The sequence below is a fragment of the Parathielavia appendiculata genome (assembly GCF_033297405.1).
Source record: "Parathielavia appendiculata strain CBS 731.68 unplaced genomic scaffold N657scaffold_1, whole genome shotgun sequence".
Taxonomy (NCBI): domain Eukaryota; kingdom Fungi; phylum Ascomycota; class Sordariomycetes; order Sordariales; family Chaetomiaceae; genus Parathielavia; species Parathielavia appendiculata.
In genome coordinates this window covers 3,860,621-3,882,889 of record NW_026944220.1, presented here as the reverse complement: position 1 = coordinate 3,882,889, position 22,269 = coordinate 3,860,621, and the positions used below count along the sequence as shown (strand labels likewise).

Genomic DNA, 22,269 nt, shown 5'->3' with positions numbered 1-22,269 from the left:
TGATCGCTTGCATTTCAGCGTATATTCAGGATATTCGGCTTGGGAAGTGCGGCACATATGGCTATCCATCCGTCTGCTTACCGCAAAATGGGCAGTCCGTCCATTTACCATCTTCACGTCCCTGATTATATGCGGCTCGCTGTGTGCTTATAAGCCGAGTAGATTTTTGGCTCCCTTCTCATTTGCCCTACTCCCTCGCTGCGGCAGTACAACATGCGTTATAACGTTTCCTATCTTGACCTTCACGCCCTCAACAGGAATACGCAGTTCTCGCATCCTCTTCTTGGCGCTGCAACTGCCGAACACTTGTTCAGTCACTCTCACAAGCTCCTCGGTAGGCTCGACAAACGACCAGGCAATCGACACATGGAACGCCTCACCTACCCACCGGCCTTCTTCCTCGTCTTGCCCGTCGCCCTCAGCCCACTCGTAAAGCCGCGACTGTCCATATTTCGCAACCACGTCATTGCACCGCCTCAGCATCTCAGTCAACTCCGGATTCAAGTTTCCTTTTGTCGAGTTCGCATCGCAATGATCCGGCAGCCGGCTGCGCACCCTCAACACCAGGAACGACCTCGCGCTCTCGGCGGTGCGATGCCACTCGGCCCTGCAACACGCGAGCCCGAACGCGGCGATCCCGCTGGCCCGGATCGCCGCCTCCACCTCGCGCAGGAAGGTGGCCCTGTCGTCTGACGACAGCACGATCGGCCGCGACAGGCTGATGTGCAGCGGCTGCGGCGCGCCCAGGTCGCTCTGCAGGAAGTTGGTGATGGTGGTATTCGTGTCCCCCGCAAGTGCACTGGAGGCTTGCGACTGAAGTGACGAGACCAGCTCGGTCAGCAGCTCGTGGACTGCGGGCGGGGGGTGCCACTCGATGTAGATGTGGGTGGGCCAGTTGCCGGGCACGTGGGGGATCTGGCGGGTGCGGCCTTGGTGCAGGGAAGGGTCGTCGCGGGTGGTGGTGCGAACGGTAGAGGCGTAGAGGTCGTGGAAGCTGGCCGGCAGCGGGGGGAGGGTGGAGGTGGCCGGGCCTGAGGGAGATGCCGGCTTGGGTCCGGTCTGCGACGCCGGGGGATCTCGGGGTGGGGATGCCGTTCTTGGCTTCTTTCGCGGAGGGGAGACGGTCTCATTGGTCTTGAGGGGGTCGGTGTCGGATGCGGAGCTGTCCGAATCGGAGGTGTAATGTACTAGCGGCATGGCTGCAACTGCCTCGTACACGTTGCCGGTCTGGAATTGATGAGCAGGTGGCCGAGTTGTTTGTTGCGAGTTTGTCGTGTCGTTTTGTTTTCGCTTCTGTGGGGGCTCCGGCCCGGTGCGCTGGCCCGGGCCGGAAGTCAACCCCTGTTGCGTTCCGGCCACATTTTGGCGTTGCGACAACACCGAACAGGTCAACTCGTAGCCAATAATTGTCACAGAATCGAGACGGCCGTCGATGTGACGTCGGGGAGCCGGCCTGTATTGCGACAATGGTATCGTGTGTTGAGTGACTGTGATTTGCGCTTTCAGATGGTGCTTTTCCCATCAGACATTCCATTGGCCCACATACTGCAGGGTCTAAGAAGTCTGGATCTTCTTCATCCAATGTTGCCCTTCTTGTGAGAACCGAGGTTGCTCTGGGCCTCGAACAGATGCGGCACGAGACACCCCGCCAACATCTTTAGCCGATAAAGGCGAGCCTTTTACCTACGGTAGCCCGGTGTCTCTCTGATTATGGGGACAGTTCAAGCGTTGCTGCAAACCTCGGAGGTCGTACAAAGCTGTCTGCCGCTCTCCCTCTTTCCATCCAGATGCGTTTCACCTCTGGGCGAAAAACGGACTTTGGCCAACAAAGATCAGAAACATCAAAAGGTTCCGCCCTTCCAGGTTGAGTTCCTTCTTCGAATCTCCGCTACCTTAACAGGCCCCCGCTGAAGACACCCGCCGTTTGCCCCACCCTTGCGCTTAAATGGACGACAGGGATTACGACGAGATCGCTGGCGACAAGCAATGGGTGCGTTTCTTCCTCTCATCGCTTGTTGTAAGAACATTCTCCATTCATGAAAAAGCCTACCGAAGTCTTCGGGGCATTTTTAAACTTGAGCTCGAGATATGTCGGCGTTGGAAACGGTCCTTGAATCAGCTGGGATGAGGTTTCCGCCGTGATCGCCTGAATGGGTTGCGTCACTGCAGTCCACCTCCATGGCATCAGCCTGCCAAGTTTCAGGCACGAGTTTGCCATGCTGCTGGCATCTCGCATCTCACTGCTTTAAAATAGATCCCCGGTCTCAGGGCTTCATCTCCCGTCATCATGAATTCACCAATTTACGGCTCCTGTCTTACTCAAATAGGCTTCGAAATACATCCTTGGCCCTCTCTACGACCCAGAGCCGAGTCAAGTCTGCGCAACTCGCTGTAAACCCCTTCCGACTCCGCCAGAGTCCGCAAGCCCTACCCGTGCAAAGTTCCCTCAGCGAGGCCAGAGCCCGGCTGACGACCCCGACGAAGAGCCGCCGTTCCTCCGCCGAGTTTTGAGCCGGAGGAACAGTTCACGAACTAAACCGCTTCCCCCTTCTCCCCCACGTTCCAAGTATCCGCCTCTTTCCGGGTTGGAACTTAAGCGTTCTCTCTATACCGCCAGCCCTCCGCAGACTCGCTGGAACCAGGGCACCATCCTCAGCCGGGCCAACAGCGTATCTACCTCCAGACCCAGCCTGAATACTATGGCGGCAGTAGGAAACGACACCAGACCGCGGCAACGCGCCGTTTCGCTTACTGAGCGCTATCCCGGCGACCGGTCCCACAGGCCCCTTGAAATGCTCACCCAAGAGCACATGGCAAGGGAAGGAGGGAAAGAGGCCTTCCCACGTCGGTCTGCATCCCTGAGGGAGCGCTACCCAGGCGACATGTCCCACCGGCCGCTGGCCATCCTAACCCGGGAGTACCGCGCGGCAGACCGGGCGCCGCACTTGCACAATCACCGCCGCCAGCAGCCCAGCGATACCATCGACACGCTGGACGCCACCGGGCCTGTCCCCGGTGTGACGTACCATCACGGCGGCCCCTTCGACGCCGCATCAAAGGAGCGCAACATCAACAAAAAGTACGCCCCTGTCGAGGCCGTCATGGACACCAACATCGAAGCCCTCAAGGCCACTCCCGCCGAGTACGTACAGGATTCGCTTACGAAACATGTCCCGCTCCAGGGAACCGCTGTTGTCCCACCGGGGATGCAGGACCTGGGCGGGCGGACCATGCACTATGAGGAGGGGCCAGACCTGATGCGCGAGGAGGACGCCCCTGGTGGGCCGTATAAGCGGTGGGATCACCTTGTAAGTGCTTTGTGAATGTCATAGAGAAACAGGAGTCCGTCAAGCTGACGAGTCTGGCTAGCGTTACCGCGACGACGATCTCAAAGGCAAAGGAGAGCCTGCATTCTCCTTGGAGCAAGACCGGGAGCACAAGTCGCGAGGGAAGCGCCATGCTGCTTCGCACTTCAACGGCGGAATTGTCTACTATGAGATGCAGCCCACGTTCTCGTTCCGTGACCATCACTCCAGCGGTGACGGCAAGCACAAGGAGGGAGGGACGCACGTCCGTCAGCGGAGCGTCAGCAACGGCGCCCAGCTGCTGCCCGATGTGGATGAGGCCTCGGCAGGGCCGTCTGGGTTGCAGCGGAGCAACACCACGGGTAAGAGCTTGGCGCAGAGTCTGAAGCGGCGCTTCGGGAGTCTGAGGAAGAAGCGGCCTTCAGAAGAGGTGGGGTATTGATTTGAACCGAGTGGCCTGCGCTCGTTTAGGTGGAAGCAAGGTTTGAGTTAGGATATATTGGTATGTTTCCTGTTCGGCGTGTTTCATTTTGTCTGTCTGTTTTCATAACTATGATATAGACGGAGAGGAGTTGGTTAGGATATGGGCCAAAGGGGTTACTACAAGATTTATGGGGTACATGTGCAGCACGCGATGTGTTAAGCGAATATCTTTCACACTCCTTTCTGAGCGAATACCATTGTGTAAGAATGTATAGGAGTATATGCGGAGGCAGCATTGCTTGCACTACAGTAACGCTGTACTCGCCAAGACAGAAGAAGCAAGAAATATGATCACGCTGCCTATCAATTCAACCTGCTATAGTCAGCTACCTGAAAGTTTGAGGGAGAGCCCAGATCACGACTCCATTGGTCACTCTACCAATAAATTCCCATCAAGACCCAGCCCGAAGAAAAAGCCTGGTCTATCTTACAAGCCACTTCACTTCAACCACACTATCAGAAATACCCCATCCCAGCCCACCCCAACACCCCCTCCAACTCAGCCCTGACCTCCCCTATACCGGCGTACCCCGCCCGGCCCGCCAGCTCGACCCGTCTCGCCATCCCAAGCTCAGTAAACCGTTCCAGCACGGCCCCGTCCACAATGCTCCGCCCGATCCCAGCCTCAACCCCGGCTGGCGGGCAGTCGGCGCTCGGCATGCGATAGCCCCTCGGGTTCAGGCCCGCCGCGTGCGGGAGCGAGTTGACCAGCTGCGCGGCGAGCGACGACAGGCGGCGGTACGCCGACTCGGGGAGGGGGCGCAGAGCGGCCAGGACACCCGTCGCTGAGGCGAGGAGGAGCACGTGCGGGCGTTGGGTGGCGGGTTCGCGCTCGTCGGAGGACGACGAAGAGGAGCCGTTTTGTTTTGTGGTGGTTCGGGCCTTTTCCTTGTCGGCTGGGGATGTGGCCGGGAGGAGGAGGGATTTGGTTGGGATGTTGGCGCCTGTGTTGAAGGTGGTGCGGTGCAGTAGGAGGTGGCCTTGGAGGGATTTGGGGTCTGGGGTGGATGCGTGTTAGTTTCAAGAGTTCAGTACAGCTATGGATGACGGGCTGGTGACAAACGTACGCTCAGGATCAAACTGTAAAATGTGGATGTGGCCGTCGGCGTCGCTCGCAACGATGGACAGCTCTTTTCCGTCTGGGAGGAAATCGGCGTTGAGGACCTCCAGCTTCGTAGAGCTCTTGCCAAACAATATCATCTTGTACGGCTCCTCGGTGTAGCCTGTGAACCACACCCCTTTGAACGCGTCCGCCATCAGGCACAAGCCAGTCCCCGGGAGCTCCTTGGCAGCAGTGACGTAGCAATTCATGTCCATGAAAGCCACGGGTAGAAGAGATCCATCCTCTTTCAAACCTCGGACCATGCACTTCTGGCCTTGGGCGACAAGCATGAGGCCCTGCGTGCCTATCTCTGACAGCGCGGTGACTGCCCCTCTAGGAATGTCCTCCTTGGCGACCAGCTTCAGCTTCTTGCCCGTTTCGGGACGCCCGGGCTCAGGGATGACATCGGCGATGTCGTAGACGTAGACCCGGCCTCTGGTTGGCAGGTCCTCGCCTTTGGTGAGGGCAGTTCCAACGGCAATCAACTGCTTCCGCTCGTTGGTGAACTCCGAGACCTCCAGGCTCAGGGTCTCGACACAGAGAATGGTTTCGCACGGCTCTAGCAGGACCGAGTCAACAACGGTCCATGTAATGGGACTCACGAGCTTGAGCGTGCCGCGGTCGGAAGTGGGCTTGAAAATCACATTCTCCCGCGCCCACTCCTTGTGGTAGTCATCGTCCTTGGGTAGCTCAAACGGCTCAGGTGTGTTACAGCCCACCACATAGCTCTGCGTCGGCGGATGGTACGTAATTGCTCCAATGTCGTCACCGATGGGGATTTTCTTGATAGCAAGCCCGGTTTCTGCGTAGCTCCAGTCTTGCGGCAACTGAGTCACTCGCGCGATATGCTGAGAGTCTGCATAGATAAACCCGTACTCGCATCCTTCGGTGTGGAATGGGCTCATGGCGATGACGCCAGAGCCTTGTAATGGCAACACCCTCGGCATCGACTTGGACGACTTAATGATGAAGCTTGGGGATGCTCCTGGCAGGAAGACAGTGCTGTATCCCGCGATGTTGCTGCACCTGCGCATCGAGAGAAGCCGGGGCTGGTGCGATGCTTCATCCTCGTCTGCTTCCTCTGGGCTCTTCGCGAAGGCCGTGTTCGGCAACTTCTGGAAGAACAGCGTCTTGGAAAAGTCCAAACTGGTGCCTTCCCTGAAACGGAAGGGCTGGTAGAGTGTCAGATCGTCATTTGCATGTCGAAGCTGCAAACGAGTTAGCGAGCATCGAGGGAATAGGGGTACAAACAACAAACAATGAGGAACGGGGATTTGTGCGTCGTGTCACCAAGGTCCGCCACGATAATCTCGGCCACTGTCTCCTTGGCTGTCCCCTTTCTTGCGGCGTAGTCGGCCGAGAGGCTCGGAGGGATGTAGGATAGCCCTTCAGCGACATAGACTGGTTTTGATAGGTCAGGAAGTCGATATATCTAAGTCTGTCAGAGCCACTTGTGGTGTCGCTGGCGAGCAGACTCAGGTTTACTCACATGAAGCGCGCCGCTGGCGCTTAGAAGGAACATGAGAATGCTTTGGGTTGGTTTCGACCTTTTTGCGGCCACTTCTTCCGCGAAGACGCCGTTAGTATCGGCGTATAAGCAGCCAGTGAGCCACTTGGTAGTCGTAAGAATTTGGTCGTCCCTGTCCATCTCCTCGAGCTCGTTACTGCTGTCTATTTGGGCTATAAATGTACTAGAGTCGTCCCGGATGATGAGCAGAAACGGATCCGCAATGCTCGCGCTGATGGCTCGCGGCTCCGCGCCGGTCTCCTCGTCGAGCATGGGTACGATTTGGCTGAGCCCAAAATCTGAATGGCCTCGTGTCAACGCAGTCACAAAGAATAATACCCGGCGTCATGTGTTTACATACCTCCATCGTAGCAGCGGACTTCGGACTTGAGTATTTGGATGATTCGACTGCCTTTACCCATAGTACCCGCCTCGATGGTGATGCCTGCCGCAGGGTCGAACTCTGTGCCTCCGAGACTCTCAAAGCCGGCAGCGGTCAGGGCATAGACATCCGATTTCTCGTAACCGTCCAGATCCACTTTGGCCACGATCATGAATTTGTCGTACTGGCCGCACACGTCATAGTCTTTACCAAGAGAGTCCCCGCCCTTGTCACCCTGGAGCGTCTTGGGAATCGGTTTCTTTGCGCACATAGTCCAGAACCCTCTGGCTTCAGGGAACTCAAAACGGCCGATGACGGCTGGTTGAATCGCCAAGTTCATTGCTGCGAGCGAAGCCGACCTGTCCCTGCCCACGGCGCAAACCAATTGCAAATCGCTGCGGACGCCAGCCGAGTTTCGCTCTTCTTCGCTTCCAGGCAGCCAAACCGGCTGGCCATAAGTCATTGCCTGAATCGGCGCAGTGTTGAGAAGACGGTCGTGGACACGGAAATTGACATCTCCGCTCATGAGACTGCTCACTGCCGAGACAGGCTGGTGGCGAGACGCTGATTCTTCGCCGTACAGATCATCTTCGTCCTCCTCCTCGTCTTCCATGGCATCCTCGTCCTCGAGCTCCATGTCCGCAGCGATCTCCTTGGCCCGCGTCTTCTTTCGCCCAACCTGAGCTTGCTTTTTTGACCAGCCGAACAAGACAGAGTCGCCCTCCTCAAGCCCGGCAAACATGCCGTTCCGGCCCACGCGGGAAAGGGTTGCAACCCGGCCAGGTATGACAGACCCTCCAGAAGATTCCGGGATGACCCTGAGCTCCAAACCGGAGACAGTCCGGCCATCGATGCGAAACGTTACCACAGTCATGCGCCCATCGTTCAGGATGATGAGGAGCTCGCCAAGATCAGCTGTCAGGACGTCGATAGCGCAGCCTTCCAAGCGGAGGTTGAGGTCGGACTGATCAACGAGGCCGAAGGAGGTGCATTGTTTGGCCATGGAATTGACGGCCACGCCATTTGGTTTGCCCGACTGGTCGATGTGGATCAGCTCGTTCGAGCCGACGAGCAGGGCGCCTCCGACCGGAGCCGGCAAGGGCACGACGCGGAAGAGGTCTTGGGGTAGACCAGTAACAGAGAGGATGGTGGTAGATGCCTTCTGGTGCAGATCTAGCGTGAAGACCATGTAGACGAAGTGATCCCTGCGGCCGAGCGAGTTCGAGGCGCTGGTGGTGGAGGCGAGAATGCCAAAGGTGGGCTCTCGGTATTCATAGAGGAAGGCCAGGTGCACAGGATGGAGCAGGCTTGGGTCTAGATTGGAGAGTCGGAGGACAAATGACGATGAATATGGTGTGTCTTCTATGTTGCTAGCTCCATTTATAACGGCGCTCGACGAGTCCTTTGGCGGCGGCCGCGGGCCGTCCAGCTCTTCATCCCAATCACCCATGTCAATGTCCTCATCGGCCTGCCTGAAGGGCAGGATGGCCAGGTTCCTGGCACCGAATTGGAGTGCGGCGCATCTACTGCCCGGATCTGCGGCCAGGAAATTGACATAGTGGCTCAAGGGGGCGGCCCAGGGACTCCCCTGGAGCTCTTCTTGCTCGTAGTAGTGAATCGACACGGTCGAGAGCGTGTACCGCTCTGCGTCCCACTCGACAAGACTGAGCCTTGCGTCTTTGAATGCCACTAGAAGCGAGTCGCATCCGTGGCGTGGGTTTGGTGTCTTTATGCGGGCAAGGCCGATGACGGTGCCGGCAAGTGGGATCTCGGCGATGAGGACCAGCTTTGCGTTGTTTGTCCGATCTGTGCGCAAGCCCAAGCTGTCTCCTCCGAGGAAGGATGCTTCGAGACCGTCGTCATCGTTGGCCAAGCGGCTCTCGTAGCGAGTGACATTGCGCGCCCTATGTCCATTGGATTGCGACGTCTCGACTTCGGTTGCGACAATCTTGGTCCTAAATATTTGGAGGAGCGACGACTTGGCGACAACGAGGTTCGTGCCCTGGCCGGGGATCAGTTGCAGTGTCGTGGAATGTGTGACGGCCGTCGGCGGCGTCAGCTCCGTATAGCACTGCATTTCCTGCAGTTCTTCCGCATATCTCTGCTTGAAGAGGCGGAATTCGGGTGTCGATCGGTATGGTCGCGGATCGCGAATGAAGGGTTGAACTCGGAAAAGAAGGACACGGGAAACGCGCCAAGTCTGGAAAGGTGGAGGCCAGCCAGTGCAGGTCCACATGAATGAAGCTCGGGCCAGCATCCTGCCTCAGCATCAAAAGCAGCTTGTCCCCACAAGAGCTCCTTACTGGGGACGCGAGGGCCGGTCTCTAACAAGCAGCTCATGCGGCATTGCGTCACAGCTCAGATTGATGTGCAGGCGACAGCAGTTCACCCAACCCACAAACCGGCGATGGGAACTTGGAAATCATCGCCAAATCCCCACCAAACCATGTTCCGTCAAATGGTCGGTTGAAGCTGTCGCATCTGCATTTCAGCCTTGGGTCTACAACTGGAATCCGTTTCCACCAACAAAGGTGTGCAATACATACCCAACGCTTTGAGACCGCAGACGCGGAATTACAGGAAGCACCATGGCGTCGGCCGGGCTGCTGCAGACCAGTCTGATATGGGTCGCATACGGCGTCGCCGTCGCTCTTGTTTTTCTCGTCGCCATCATCACTACCGTCACATGGCAGACACCCCATGAGCGATCCGTCGCCGTCAGCATCGTTTCGATTTTCAGTCTTAGCGCGCTCCTCGCTACTGTCTTCCTCCTCCCCGTCGATATCGCTCTCGTCTCCTCGACCACATCCGCCCACCTCGGCGCAAAGAAGGACTGGGCGACGCCACCCCGGGTTGACAGCATTCTGCAGACACTCAAGATTGTCTACTACACGCTTTATACCCTCGACGCGCTTCTGTGCTTGATTGTCATTCCCTTCACTTATTTCTGGTACGAAGAGTACGATGAAGTGGAAGAAGAGGAGGGCACCAGAAGCACCGGCGCTCGCATATGGCAGGCCTTGAAGTACACATTCGGCTTTGTCTTTCTTGTCGTCGCCCTTTTCCTCATTGGATTCTTCGTGCCGGCTGCCGGGAGCTCTCACGGGAGACACATGGACCTGGACTACTTCAAGCGCCTGCTTGCTGCGAACAACGGGGAGAAGGCCCTCACCTTTGGGGTCGGTCTTCTCGTGACCCTTGGGACCCTGCTCTATGTTCTTTACACGGGCGCAGGTCTGGCTCTCCTGCCGGTATCCTTTATCAAGTCCGCCCCGTCCATCTCGGCTCCACAGCTCTCCGCCACGACCGCCTCCGCCCTGGAGCGTAACCGTGAGCTTCAGAGGCAGCTGGAGATGCGCAACGCCGGCCGTACGGAAGGCATGTCTCAGAAGGACCGGAGAGAGCTGGATGCGCTTCTGCGCGAGGAACGGACTCTTGTGCGCCGTGAGAGACTCGCTGCGGAAGCGCGCGGGGATGGCCGCAGCAAGATCTATCGTGCATGGACAAAGGTGCAAGCCGTCTTCCGGCCATTCAAGCTCCTCGGCGGTATCTTCCTGCTTCTGCTGGCGATCCTGGTGTGGGTATCAATGCTCATCACCAGCATCGACAAGTCGGTCAATTCCATCTGCAAGCAACACTGCGGCTACATCCTGGGTCACTTGAATGTCTTCCAGCCCATCAACTGGATTTTCGTGCAATCTGCCAAGGCGTTTCCAGTTGACTACATCCTCATGGCGCTGCTCGTCCTCTTCTTCTTCAGCAGTTCCATCACAGGACTGGCCTCGATCGGCATCCGCTTCCTGTGGGTGCGCATCTTCCAGATCAAGAAGGGCCGCACGGCACCGCAGGCTCTTCTCATCACGGCCGTGCTGTTGGCCCTCATCATCCTCGCCATCAACTACGCCGTTGCCATGGTCGTCGCTCCCCAGTATGCGATCTATGGCACTCAGACCTTCTGCGTCAACACCCCGCGCCGTCCGGGCGGGCAGCCCGATTGCCGCGAGCACCGCGACATGGTCCGCCCCTGCTCCGAGGTGTTTAGCGAGCCGGCGGCAAAGGACGTGTGCACGCCGACGGTCATGTCGACGTTCCTCAACCGCATCACGCTCAACTGGCCCGTCTTTGGCGCCGTTGATTTCTGGGCGCAATTTGCCTTCTTGGCGGTGTTCTTGGTTGTCTTTCTCACCAGCCTGTTCCGAACCCCGCGGCTCAATCTCAGCGAGCTGGATGAGGAGGCTGAGGCTGACGAGGAGGAAGGGCTGTTGGCCAGCACAGGGAGACGGTTCGGTGCCACTTGGCAAGATATCACTGGCCGGGCGAAGAGGACTGCCGGCGCTGGTGCGCAGGAAGGTGAGGGTTATGGGACGGCTGCTAGTGGAAACGGGGGCAGCTCCGGTTCAAGGGCTTGACGGGACACAGTAACGTGGCGGAAAATGGGCGACGGGTTGGTATGGCAGCGGCAGGTTACTCGGCATTCGGTTCGGGTCTTACATTACACATAACCGAAACTGTACGGAGGTGTGAGTGGTATGTGGCGGAGTTCAACGGATGGGTTGGATGGGCAAAAGGGATGGATGGCATGAGAGAGGTTCTCGACTGACTGGTCAGGATCAGCCTGGACTGATAGGAAGGATTTCGAGTAACGTCGGCGTGCCGCTTCCTTTTCCCCTGTATCAAGCGTATGTGAGCTTTCTTAACTCTGGAATCACTGTTAATACAATCAATTCAAGGAGTTGCGCCTGTTATTTCTCTCTGACTATCTGGAAGAAGTAATATGATCATGGAACGCACGGAAACGCTACCTAAGCAAAACGGCTATGGTCGACCGGTCCTCTCAAACTTCACCCATTGGTGACCCCGTTCATCATAGCCTGCCGAAGGCCCAATATGCATGTCCTTCCAGCAACGGGCGCAGTAGACATCGTTGTCGCACCCTACACACCTGATGGTCGCGTCATCGAGACACACAATACACCAAGTCTCATGGTCCTCGTCCGTGTATTTGGTTGATTTCAGCAGTCCCCTGCAGCGGGTGATTGCGGGAGCCTGGTCTTGAGGGCTGAACGTCGGCGCTGAAGGCAGCCCCAGTTCGTCCAGGGGCCCAAGACCCCTGAGGGAAGCCAGGCGCGCAGATATGTCCTTCTCGAAGTCGTCTTCTGGCTTCGTGTCCGGTGCTGAATCTACGAGCCGTGAAGGTACGACAGGGAGGGCCAAGGAGGGCTGGTCGTCATTCCCGTGCCTTTTCACAATATGAGGGAGTGGTGCTGCTCCAGATTCAAGCTCCGATTCCTGGGACCGGCCACTGTCGCCTTCGGCAGCCGCTGCTGCAGGCGGGGGCAGTGCGTTCATCTCCTCTCCAATCTGTGCAAGCAGCTGCTCGACGGCTCGTGTCATATGCTCCCCGTCCGAGTCATCATCGTCCTCTGGCCGGATATTGTCTCCAGTGGAGACAGAATCCTCGGTCTCTCTGCCGAGCGACTCAAGAAGACTGCCAACTTCCTTTGTCTCGTTGTTTGAATTGGAATCAAGGGGCGTTTCCACGCAGTCTTCCACGGCGAGGTCGAATTCTTCATCTCTCAAGGCTTCTAAGAGCTCGTCGACGGCATCCTCATCAACCGCGGTTGACTCAACGAAAAGACCGGGATACGAGGGTGCTTGCCGCTTGGCAATTGTGCGGCTCTCTTGGGACACCGAAGTTGCTCGACTGGCAACTCCTTCCTTGAGAGCCGGGCCGCCTATGGCAGGGCGCTCTACAGAAGGCGGTGCTGCTGACCCAACTCCCTCACGGCCTGGTATGCCCGGCGGCTGCGAGCGGCTGTCGCAGTGGGCAAGACCCTCAAGGCGGCTACTGCTACTCGATTGGGACCGAAGAATCCGCAGCCGTTGGGCCAAAATATCTTCCCTCGACGCCGGTTGGGATTTCGGTCCAGAAGAAATCGCGTTGCTTTACCCACAGGTCTTAGCTTTTTGTGCTGAACAAAGATGGCGGAAGCGGAAGGCAGCATGTCCAAAACCGGGCGTTGATACTTTTTTGGCTCCCCAAGTGTGACCGCTGTTGGTTTGAGGGCATTCAGCCTGTCCAACAGGGACTGGTCGTTGGGACGACCAGATTGTGGCGCCATGCGGATGTACTCCGTATGGAGAGCGGGATAAACCCGTGGGAAAGGAAACTCGTTGCGAACAGTGACCGCTTACTCGAGCGTCCGAACACGGAAGGGATTCTGATGATCAAGCGAGGATTCTGTGGTCTGGAGTCGTTGGGTGGACGTGGTGTCTTTGTGTGCTGTGAGAATTAAGCCGAGTGCGACGGCATCAAAATCCCACAGGCAAGGCACATTCCAAGGCGAACCTGACTGCCCGAGTGCCAAAAGAGAAAGGCAGGTCCCGGATTAGCGGCAAGTGTCGGGTTGCATGTGGCGTGTGCCATGGTAAGCAAGCTTCATTGGATAGATTCTCCGAGCCAAGTGCTCGGATCTTGAGACGGTTGATGTCATAAGCCACAACGCACAGTTGCAGATGTAGCGCCAAACCGTTCGAATGGATGGAACGTGTACATCCGTACGGATCCGGATATGGACGTCGTACAGACACAGGGCAGGCAAAAAGATGGGTGGTCATCAAATTCGGGACAATATGTACGTAGTTCCGTTTACAGGTCCAATTCCAAAGGAGGTCGCAAAGAATGCCTATCCGCAACACTGAAAAATAATAGACCTTTGCCTGTTTGGCACATGGCAGGGCGCAGGCGGTCTATATATCGATGTTTGTGGCTTTGAGCCCTAACAAGCATGAGCGCGCTAACTGAAAGCAATTTAGGCCACGGCACTCTCGCATCTGGGTCATCTCATGTGCACCTGATGGCTGTGTACACTTGGTCTGGCAAACTACACCGCTCGCTTGTTGGCGGTTTGCAACCCGATCTTTGTTCCGTGCTTATATCCATCACATCATGGAATGACGATCCCGCCACACAGGGTCTTTCTTGGCGCACGCCCAAACCTGACCATCCTCAAGCTGCATCATCGGTGTGCCGCTACCTGCGCCTCCTTGATTCTCCCGTTATATCCAGGCCCGATTCTCTTTCCTGCACATCCGTAACCTTTCACATTTCCCTACAAACCTAGCTAACTGGCATCCGTTTGCCGCTTCGAGCGCCTAATACCCACTTATTCTTATCTGGATCGCATCCTAATTAGCCATCACACCTCAAGACCTCATGCGGCTCAGCTTGTTTTTCATCGCGTCGTCGCTCCTTGGCGACGTCGCGGTCAACGCTCTCATTGCACCACCTGCACCGGAAACCGCGACACTTCGATCGGCGCTGCAGGATACAAAGAGCGACGAGTCATCACACGAGGAGCTGTGGAAGCGGAAAGGCGGCGGTGGAGGAGGCGGTCGCGGAGGTGGTGGAAGCAGCGGCGGTAGTAGCGGCGGAGGTCGCTCCGGCGGCGGCTCTTCAGGGTCGTAAGTACCATTTCCCCTTCATCTTTTTGTCATGACGGCTCCTGGGCCGGTCGTTGGCACGCCTGGCCTTAAGCTGTGGTAACCGGCGACCGAGCAGGGGTAGAGGCGGTTCCGGCTCCAACAGTGGTTCCGGCTCGCGCGGCGGATCCACCTCCTCCGGCCGGTGCGTCATGCCTTCATTGCGCCAAAGATTGTTTCCTGCTACTGTTGCTGATATACCCTCTTTTATAGTAGCGGCCGTGGCTCTTCCAGCTCGAATGCCGGGGGTAGGACTACGACGGGCAGTGGTGCGAGAGCGGGCTACGGCGGTGGGAGATACTATGGCGGCGGCGCGGCCGTGCCGTACAAGTCCGGATCCCGGTCCCCGTCGGGCCTAGTTCCAGTCTTCTTCGCCGTGAGTTTCCTCGCCTTCTGGCCCGGCGTGTGGCTGTACGGCGCGCACATGTACCACTTCAACCACCCGTACGGCTATTACAACCAGTCCGCCCAGCGGAACGAGTCTAAGCCCGTGACGTGCGCCTGCGATCCGTACCAGGTCTGCGGCTGCGACGAGAACAGCGATCAGCAATACCTGGCGGACCTAATCGGCAACGGCAGCTATGCCGCTCTCAACAAGACGCTCATCACCGTCGCCGATGTGAATGGCACCAGCACGATCTTGATCAACGGCACGCTGCCCAACGGTACCACGGCCGCGGGTGGCGACGAGGATCCCAACGGTGCCGAGGGTTCCGACGGTGCCGCCGGCGGGTTGCGCACCATGCTGCAGCACGCCGGGTGGTGGCCCGTCGTTGCGGCCGTCTGCGCCATTGTCCTTACCGCCTAAGGCAAACGCTTTGGAGGGTTGGGTTTCTAAGTTGTATTCTACCTACGTTTCCCGACGTCGCTTTTTCTTTTTGGCTGGACCTTATGAAGTTATACCCATCGACACGAGACGGCGTTTCAGGAGTAGGCTCATCAGTCTCCTTTACGGCTTCTTGGCGTGCTGAATAGAAAAGCTCGATCGAATCATTCCTCTATTTCCAGAGAGCGGATTTCAAGAGATAACGAAAGCATATGACCTATGGTGAAGTGTCGTCAGTGCGGAGGTGGTTTACTGTACTGTAGTGAGATAGGGTTATCGTCCACAACTTCAGTTCCTTTCCACCATCACGGCAGCAGCCGTAGCGGCCGCCCTTTCAGCCCTCCTCTTCACAGTCCACTCTCCCAACTCCTTCCAAATCTCCTCCTTCTCCTTAGGCTTCAACGTGGCCGCCAACCCACTAGTACTCGTCGCCACAAATATCCTCGCCCCCTTCCAATCCGCGCCATAAACAACCCCTTCCTCCTTCTCCTCCTCTTTCTGCACCACGCCCTCGACAAGCCCCATGTTCTCCTTCTCGTCCTGCCACCCATAGCGGAACTCGCTCGCCTTGATGGCCCGCCCGTGCCTGACGCGCCACATGCTCTCCCAGATGCTCTTGCCAACAACGCACACCACCTCGGGCCGCCACCGCCGCACTTTCTCTTCCAGGATGGCTACGCCCGCGTCCATCTCGGCCTTGCTCAGCTCCGCCCCGTTGCGGCTCGGCCGGGAAACAATGTTTGTCAGGCCGAGCGAGTAAAGCGCGGGCATCTGCCGGTCCTCGGTCGGCGAGACCAGGCGCGGCGTGATGCCGGAGGAATGCAGAAGACGCCAGAAGAGGTTGGTGGGGTGCGCATAGGCATGACCGGTGCGCGCCGTCTGGATGCCTGGGTTCAGGCCGATGAAGAAGATGAGGAGATTTGGCGCGATGGCGTCAGGTAGGTGGGGAAGATGGGCGTAAACCGATGGGGGGGCGTAGCCTGACTTTTGGCGCGGGCGCTTGGTACGGCTGGCGGTGGATGATGAGGAGGAGGGGGAAGAGATGTCTCCTATGTCATCGTCAGCGCCGACGCTGTCGTCGGCCTGGGTGGAAGCTTTGCGCTTAGTGATTGCGCGTGCCGGTGAGATTTTCGACGATGCTGGCGGCCGGGCTGCCGTTGAAGAATTGGTGGAGAGCCGGGGGCTACGTCGTGGCCCGACGGTCGCCGCACTGGCGTTGAACATGAAGCTATCCAGTTGGAGACGGCCCTGGAAGGTAGGCGCCGGACGGGAGTCGTCCGTCATCTCGGATGCCATGCTGATGAGCCAACGTATGACTCTGGAACTCCGATTACAACCGCTTTTACAAGATTATCAGGTGAAAAAAGAAGTGTTCATTCAAGTCTGGCGGCAACGGATGTGTTTTGGTTAGAGATAAAGTTCGAGGCAATCGCCATCTGATCTTTCTTTAGCAAGGGGCGAATCTGCCTGCCCCGGAAACGACCCCTGACGGACGGGCGGAAGCGCCACCCAGGCAACACCCGCCTAATGCATAGAACGAGAACCGGGTACCGTATATCTCTCTGGCTGGGTGCGTTCTCTGAGATGAGTATTCCTTAACGGCCTGGAAGTCTGAGCCTCAATGTCGGATTTAAATAGCAGTGTGCCACCAAAAGAACGAGAACAGCGTCGCGGCAGTTCAGATGGTCCCATGTCAATCTCAGCAAATAGAAACCCGTCCTTCTCGCACAAGGTGGGGCTTGCAACCAGCGTGGCGCGGCATGGAGCCGACTGTGGGGCATTCCTGGACTGCGGTTGCCAGGTTGGGACTTGGTCGAACGGGCTGTGTTGTGTTCAGGTCGTTTCTTATTGACCTCGTCTTCTTGTGCTTTCGAAAAGATCTCCGCTCGCTCTTGATTTCTCACTTCATCACTTAGCACAAGTCGACTCGACGTGCCATTCGGATTTTACATCGTAAAAGCACTCGCTTTCATCAACCGCAACTCGTACCATGGCCCCGCAGGAACCAACACCCCAGCAGCTCTCGGAGCTCAAGCAAAAGTACACACTTGCCGGCCAAGGCCAGGTGTTCACATTCTACGATTCTCTGTCCAGCGAGGACAAGGCGTCACTGTATCAGCAACTGGCCCTTTTTGACCCAACCTACATCAACACCATTGCCGCCAAAGCCCTTGCCCCGCCCGAAACCAAGGATGACGGAGCAGCCAAACCATCACTCGAGCCTCTGCCGGACTCGGCCCGCGCCAGCATCATGGACTCCAAGCCCGAAGACATTGACCGCTGGTATTCGGAGGGGCTCGACCTGATCGCCGCGAACAAGGTTGGCGTGGTCCTCATGGCGGGCGGTCAGGGGACCCGTCTTGGCAGCTCTGCGCCCAAGGGCTGCTTCGACATCGGCCTGCCGTCTGCCAAGTCGCTGTTCCAGATCCAGGCCGAGCGTATTCGCAAGGTCGAGGAGCTTGCCGCCAAGAAGGCTGGCATCAGCGGCGTCACCGTCCCGTGGTATGTGATGACGTCCGGACCAACCCGCGGGCCTACCGAGCAGTTCTTCAAGGAACACAACTACTTCGGACTGAAGCCGGAGAACGTCTTCATCTTCGAGCAGGGAGTCCTTCCCTGCATCTCCAACGACGGTAAGATCCTGCTCGAGAGCAAGAGCAAGGTAGCCGTAGCGCCCGACGGCAACGGCGGCATCTACAACGCCCTGGTTGAGTCCAAGCTGCTGGACGACATGAAGACGCGGGGGATCGAGCACATCCATGCTTACTGTGTGGACAACTGCCTCGTCAAGGTGGCAGATCCTGTCTTCATCGGCTTTTCGGCCTCGTTGAATGTCGACATTGCCACCAAAGTCGTGCGCAAGCGCAACGCCACCGAGAGCGTCGGTCTAATCGTGTGCAAGAACGGCCGCCCAGACGTGGTCGAGTACAGCGAGATCGACCCGGCAATCGCTGCTGAGGAAGACCCCAAGCAGCCTGGTGTGCTCAGGTTCCGTGCTGCCAACATTGTCAACCACTACTACTCGTTCCGCTTCCTCGAGACAATCCCCCAGTGGGCGAAGACCCTGCCACACCACGTGGCGCGTAAGAAGATCCCCTATGCCGACCTCGAGTCTGGCGAGACCGTCAAGCCAACCAAGCCCAACGGCATCAAGTTGGAGCAGTTCGTGTTTGACGTCTTCCCAATGCTGAGCATGAGCAAGTTCGCATGCATGGAAGTCCGTCGCGAGGACGAATTCAGCCCCCTCAAGAATGCCCGCGGCACGGGCGAGGACGACCCCGACACCAGCAAATACGATATCATGGCCCAGGGAAGGCGTTGGGTGCAGGCGGCTGGTGCCACTGTTGTCAGCGAGGATCCCAAGGCAGGCATTGAAGTGAGCCCGCTGCTGAGCTACGTAAGTTTTCACGACGGGCCGTTCCATATACACTGCTGACTCATGCTTTTAGGGTGGCGAGGGCCTCGAGAAATTTGCTGGCCAAACCATCACAGCGCCAGCTCTCATAAACGTGGACTAAGAGGCATATCCGCGCGGACAAGGAAGCGGGTGTGGGTGCTTGATTTTCCTACTCTGGGGAATGGATTTGGAATACGGATGCTTGGAATAAAGAAAAAGGACTATCTTAATATGGTAGCCTAGTGTCCACATATACTTTGTCTGGACACTATAGGCACGGTTCATGGTCATGGGGCTAGCCAGGCGTTAGATTTAATGTCACGAGCAAGCAGGGGTTTCATGGCTCTGAATGACTCCCCGAGTAAATGTCCATGAGTTTATAAAATAGAGAAAGAAGAAAAAAAATCGGCGCTCAATGGCTAAATGGCTAGATCCCAGATGCCATCTCACAGAACATCTATCACGCCCTTTCAAACCGCCAGTCGTCTAAAACCACCCCTTCCCATACCGGGCCCTTCACGAACTGTTCAAGAAACTCAGATAGCAGTTCCACCCGATGCTGATGACGTTCACGAACAGCAGCCGGTGCTGCAGCGGGACAAGCTTGAAGTTGACCATCTGCACAAACGGCCAGATCATCCAGTTGGTGGTGAGCGCCTCCCAGTAGCTCTTTTGTAACTTTTCCTTGGGCGAGCCCCCCTCCAGCACCGCCATGCTGCAGAGGAATACGCCGATGAAGGTTGGCGCAAATACTCCCTGATCGCAGGCCACGCGCGCGAGAATGGTGGCGTTGGGCGAGCGCAGGTTGACGTGCCGCGAGAGGAACTTGAACCAGGTCGCTGCCGCGGGGCCGAAGACGACTATTGTTTTTATAGAATTTAGTGACAAGAGAAACAAGGCCAAAGCTCGGGGTGAAAGTGACGAGGTTCAACGTACCGCCGCCGTAGAGGGCCATGCGACCCGTGCGAGCGAGGTCGTGCTTCTCGTTGCCCTTCTTGTCGACTAATTGCTGCGCTGTGATGTCGCCCACCGCGAAGAGGAACGAGGTCGTCAAGGCTTGCGTTAGCAGGGGCCGCGCCGCGAGGCGGGCCTGGTACCTGAGCGCACCGTCAGTCTTGTAGGCTATGATGACAACTGAGCGATGAGGCATCCTCACCATCGAAGCATTTTGTGTGGTGTTGGTAAGCTAAGTGAGAGCACGGTTGGCACTCAAGGACTGTTTGAGGGTACTTATAGGCAGGGGCCGCGTCTTAAGGAACAGTCATGAATACAACAATCTCGCAGTCTCATAGAAGTCTTGAAAGAGACCAGTGGTAACGTGATGTCTTGCTTCTCAACGCAACCCGAGAAAGAAAGCCATATACAGCACAACACAGGGACTTCTCCACAGTGTTCTAGATGATCGACGGTCATTTCGTGGCCCACGAGACCTGTTGAAAAAACGGGGCCTAATTAGCAGAGCCGTAACTCCGACAGTTGGGGTGATGTGGGGGGCACAACTTTGAGAGATCTCATCTTCGGAACTTCGGACTAAGTTCAGCATATCAAACCTGAGTATCACGGAAAGTAAGAGATATACTTCCATAGCGTACCGATCATCCTGGCCGGCGAAAATCTACCTCCCTGACACGTGAATTCCGGAGTAAGACAGGCTGAGGCAACCCTGAGCTGTTTACGGATACGGTTTCCGCTTCGTTGACTGAGATATCGAATCTCATAGCAGTGTGATCTATCAAGGCAAACCTGAATCTCGGGGCTGCTTCTTTGACAAATTAAACCGTACACAATGAGCTGTGACAACCTCCTCGGCACGAGGAACAGACAGATTATCACGTAAAAACCGAGCGAAGGAAGAGGCCTCCATACACATGCATCGCTGATTTAGTTCTGCCTCACGTTCCTTTGGCTCTTGCCTCATGGAAAACCCCGCCTGCGCAAAATCCACAACTCGCCCCTCCTCAATCTACCGATCCCTTATGAGCCCTTCAGGACGTATCTCATGTGTTCGAAAGCAGATACTCAACGGCTCCCTGGACGCTGCCCCCGCTACGGCGCAGCGCGGTCACGTTCCTCTCAAAATCGAAGAAGCCCATGTCATTGAGTTGGCGCAGCTGCTCAGCGTAACGCTCCTCTGGGGGCCGGTTGTCGACCGGCGCAGCAGCCGCCGCTGGCGAACCCAGTCCGGCTCCCGAGCCCCACAATTGCGCGAGTTGCTGCATGGCTTCGGGCGACATAGGTGGCAGTCCAAAGGGGTTGTTGGCCTGAGCACCCTGGGCGGCTCTTGGTGCGCCCAAGCCGAGCAATGCAGCAAAAGGATTCGGCGGCTGGCTGGCGTTGCCACTTAATCCAGCGCTAGTTCCGGACGGAGCGGCAGCCTGGCCTGGAGCTGCGGCTGCTTGGCCAGCGGCTCCTGTTCCGGCCGAGGGAGCGCTCGGTGGGAAGCTACGTAGCATGCCTAGGAGAGGGGTGAGTTGGTTCCTCAACGCGTTGCTGTCCGCATCTAGGGAGTCGGCCAGGGCCCGGAGCGAGTCGAGATTGTTGTTGTCGGTAGCCGTCGCTGCGGACCCGGCGGTTCCTGGTGCACCGGCAGGTGTGGTATCCGTGGCGCCGGGAGCCGGAAAAGCGGCCGCTCCCCCTCCTCCTTCCATTAACCGGCGCATTCTCGCTGCCATCCGAATTGCCTCGGGGTTGGTCATCAATTCCCGGAAGTAGGGCGACTGGAGCATCTCGCGGGCGTTGGGCATACTCGCAAGCGCGGGATTCGCCCGGACCATGTAGTCGATGAAGGCGGGATTGTTAAGCGCCTCGTTCATGCTCTGCGCAAGCACCGGGTTCGACAACATCTCGGCCAGCTGGTCCTCGTTTGGCGGTGCGCCCATCTAAGCGTCTTCGGGTTAGCGCTCTGAGCTCAAAGACCACCCCGAGAGATAGAAACTCACCCCACCGTCTACACCAAATAAGTCTGCGCTTGGTAAGTTGGCATGGCCGGCAAAGCGGGCCCCAGTCAGGCCAGTAAGAAGGTCGCCGGCCTCAGAGCCGGCAGCCATGTTTTGGGGAACGGCGGGAGTAGATGTCGAGGTCGACGCGCTGGCAGAGGCTGGGGTAGGATTGCTGCGGGCGCTCTTGACCATGTGAATGGTGTTCATGTTCTTGATCTTGTAGACGCTCAGGGCATCGCCGTCCTTCATGATGCGGCCGGAGTAGATAAGCCGCTGCCTCTCGGGTGGCGTATCCTCGAAATCAATCCCGGCGAGCTTCGTCTTGAGATCCATGACGGTGGCCGATTCGGCCATGGTGATGGTATGCGTCTTGTCATTCGAGCTCTTCACCTTGAAGGTGATGGTGGCGTCGTTATCGCTGCTGGGTTCTGCCATGGCGGCGCCAACACCAAAATTCGGGGCCCAGGTTGGTTGATGCGACTGAGGAGGTGGCGTAGCGACTGCTCAATCTCGTTGAGGTCCGGTCGTTTGAAATATAGGCTGCTTCGCAAAAACAACACGCCGCTGCAATGGTTGAGATGTTGGAAATCTGTCTCTGGCGAGCTGTGTGTTCTATGAAGAGCCACCGTTTCGGCTGGTCTTGGAAATCCAGGTGGAACAGTGATGATGTGAATGGAAGTGCCAAGCCACATGTGCTTGGCTTGGGGAGGGGCAATCTGACATCCGTGGACTACACGTAATTACGACAATTCGAAGTGATAGTTACCTTCCAAATAACGAATTGTTACAGACTACTGTTTTGCAGGCCAAGCGATCGCCGATAACGTTCCATTCCCTTCAGACCGA

General features: G+C 57.2%; 10 protein-coding genes across 10 annotated transcripts; 4 read left to right on the top strand and 6 right to left on the bottom strand.

Moving 5' to 3' along the window:
* Positions 1–147: 147 nt before the first annotated feature.
* On the bottom strand, positions 148–1,408 carry N657DRAFT_660773 (uncharacterized protein; the record flags this gene model as incomplete). The annotated part of the gene is made up of 3 exons (XM_062795063.1): positions 1,340–1,408; positions 556–1,031; positions 148–492 (listed from the first exon to the last, which is right to left on the bottom strand). The coding sequence occupies exons 1-3, from the start codon at positions 1,359–1,361 to the stop codon at positions 148–150; spliced, it is 843 nt and encodes a 280-aa protein (XP_062653184.1). The 5' UTR covers positions 1,362–1,408.
* A 203-nt stretch (positions 1,409–1,611) lies between these two features.
* On the top strand, positions 1,612–4,106 carry N657DRAFT_640030 (uncharacterized protein). The gene is made up of 3 exons (XM_062791890.1): positions 1,612–1,990; positions 2,328–3,308; positions 3,370–4,106. Exons 1-3 carry the CDS (start codon positions 1,946–1,948, stop codon positions 3,745–3,747), a joined length of 1,404 nt encoding a protein of 467 aa, XP_062653183.1. The 5' UTR covers positions 1,612–1,945; the 3' UTR covers positions 3,748–4,106.
* Positions 4,107–4,244: 138 nt separating this feature from the next.
* Positions 4,245–8,943, bottom strand: N657DRAFT_609720 (uncharacterized protein; the record flags this gene model as incomplete). Its single annotated transcript, XM_062790302.1, has 5 exons — positions 6,759–8,943; positions 6,380–6,696; positions 6,149–6,322; positions 4,856–6,098; positions 4,245–4,786 (listed from the first exon to the last, which is right to left on the bottom strand). The coding sequence occupies exons 1-5, from the start codon at positions 8,854–8,856 to the stop codon at positions 4,245–4,247; spliced, it is 4,374 nt and encodes a 1,457-aa protein (XP_062653182.1). The 5' UTR covers positions 8,857–8,943.
* Positions 8,944–9,134: 191 nt separating this feature from the next.
* Positions 9,135–11,520, top strand: N657DRAFT_640029 (uncharacterized protein). Its single transcript, XM_062791889.1, has one exon. It carries the CDS (start codon positions 9,368–9,370, stop codon positions 11,186–11,188), a length of 1,821 nt encoding a protein of 606 aa, XP_062653181.1. The 5' UTR covers positions 9,135–9,367; the 3' UTR covers positions 11,189–11,520.
* On the bottom strand, positions 11,340–13,234 carry N657DRAFT_73076 (uncharacterized protein). The gene is made up of 3 exons (XM_062797520.1): positions 12,807–13,234; positions 11,582–12,723; positions 11,340–11,478 (listed from the first exon to the last, which is right to left on the bottom strand). The coding sequence occupies exons 1-2, from the start codon at positions 12,899–12,901 to the stop codon at positions 11,595–11,597; spliced, it is 1,224 nt and encodes a 407-aa protein (XP_062653180.1). The 5' UTR covers positions 12,902–13,234; the 3' UTR covers positions 11,340–11,478; positions 11,582–11,594.
* A 761-nt stretch (positions 13,235–13,995) lies between these two features.
* N657DRAFT_630304 (uncharacterized protein) lies at positions 13,996–15,069 on the top strand (the record flags this gene model as incomplete). Its single annotated transcript, XM_062790970.1, has 2 exons — positions 13,996–14,243; positions 14,475–15,069. The coding sequence occupies 2 exons, from the start codon at positions 13,996–13,998 to the stop codon at positions 15,067–15,069; spliced, it is 843 nt and encodes a 280-aa protein (XP_062653179.1).
* Positions 15,070–15,375: 306 nt separating this feature from the next.
* On the bottom strand, positions 15,376–16,371 carry N657DRAFT_652810 (DNA glycosylase; the record flags this gene model as incomplete). Its single annotated transcript, XM_062794335.1, has 1 exon — positions 15,376–16,371. The coding sequence occupies one exon, from the start codon at positions 16,369–16,371 to the stop codon at positions 15,376–15,378; it is 996 nt and encodes a 331-aa protein (XP_062653178.1).
* A 593-nt stretch (positions 16,372–16,964) lies between these two features.
* Positions 16,965–18,930, top strand: N657DRAFT_640026 (nucleotide-diphospho-sugar transferase). Its single transcript, XM_062791888.1, has 2 exons — positions 16,965–18,484; positions 18,537–18,930. Exons 1-2 carry the CDS (start codon positions 17,078–17,080, stop codon positions 18,603–18,605), a joined length of 1,476 nt encoding a protein of 491 aa, XP_062653177.1. The 5' UTR covers positions 16,965–17,077; the 3' UTR covers positions 18,606–18,930.
* Positions 18,931–19,000: 70 nt separating this feature from the next.
* On the bottom strand, positions 19,001–19,651 carry N657DRAFT_630301 (uncharacterized protein; the record flags this gene model as incomplete). The annotated part of the gene is made up of 3 exons (XM_062790969.1): positions 19,001–19,344; positions 19,421–19,581; positions 19,641–19,651. 3 exons carry the CDS (start codon positions 19,649–19,651, stop codon positions 19,001–19,003), a joined length of 516 nt encoding a protein of 171 aa, XP_062653176.1.
* Positions 19,652–20,078: 427 nt separating this feature from the next.
* Positions 20,079–22,091, bottom strand: N657DRAFT_587335 (uncharacterized protein). The gene is made up of 2 exons (XM_062789815.1): positions 21,424–22,091; positions 20,079–21,363 (listed from the first exon to the last, which is right to left on the bottom strand). The coding sequence occupies exons 1-2, from the start codon at positions 21,856–21,858 to the stop codon at positions 20,482–20,484; spliced, it is 1,317 nt and encodes a 438-aa protein (XP_062653175.1). The 5' UTR covers positions 21,859–22,091; the 3' UTR covers positions 20,079–20,481.
* Between the last annotated feature and the right edge of the window lie 178 nt (positions 22,092–22,269).

Excerpts from the sequence above, each read along its gene's own strand:
- N657DRAFT_640030 (XM_062791890.1), top strand. The coding sequence starts at position 1,946 with ATGGACGACAGGGATTACGACGAGATCGCTGGCGACAAGCAATGG. Across the intron at positions 1,991-2,327 it reads TCGCTGGCGACAAGCAATGG|GCTTCGAAATACATCCTTGG; the intron begins GTGCGTTTCTTC and ends TTACTCAAATAG. Across the intron at positions 3,309-3,369 it reads ATAAGCGGTGGGATCACCTT|CGTTACCGCGACGACGATCT; the intron begins GTAAGTGCTTTG and ends GAGTCTGGCTAG.
- N657DRAFT_640029 (XM_062791889.1), top strand. The coding sequence starts at position 9,368 with ATGGCGTCGGCCGGGCTGCTGCAGACCAGTCTGATATGGGTCGCATAC.
- N657DRAFT_73076 (XM_062797520.1), bottom strand. The coding sequence starts at position 12,901 with ATGGCGCCACAATCTGGTCGTCCCAACGACCAGTCCCTGTTGGACAGG. Across the intron at positions 12,724-12,806 it reads ACACTTGGGGAGCCAAAAAA|CAACGCGATTTCTTCTGGAC; the intron begins GTATCAACGCCC and ends CTGTGGGTAAAG.
- N657DRAFT_640026 (XM_062791888.1), top strand. The coding sequence starts at position 17,078 with ATGGCCCCGCAGGAACCAACACCCCAGCAGCTCTCGGAGCTCAAGCAA. Across the intron at positions 18,485-18,536 it reads TGAGCCCGCTGCTGAGCTAC|GGTGGCGAGGGCCTCGAGAA; the intron begins GTAAGTTTTCAC and ends TCATGCTTTTAG.
- N657DRAFT_587335 (XM_062789815.1), bottom strand. The coding sequence starts at position 21,858 with ATGGCAGAACCCAGCAGCGATAACGACGCCACCATCACCTTCAAGGTG. Across the intron at positions 21,364-21,423 it reads TATTTGGTGTAGACGGTGGG|ATGGGCGCACCGCCAAACGA; the intron begins GTGAGTTTCTAT and ends GAAGACGCTTAG.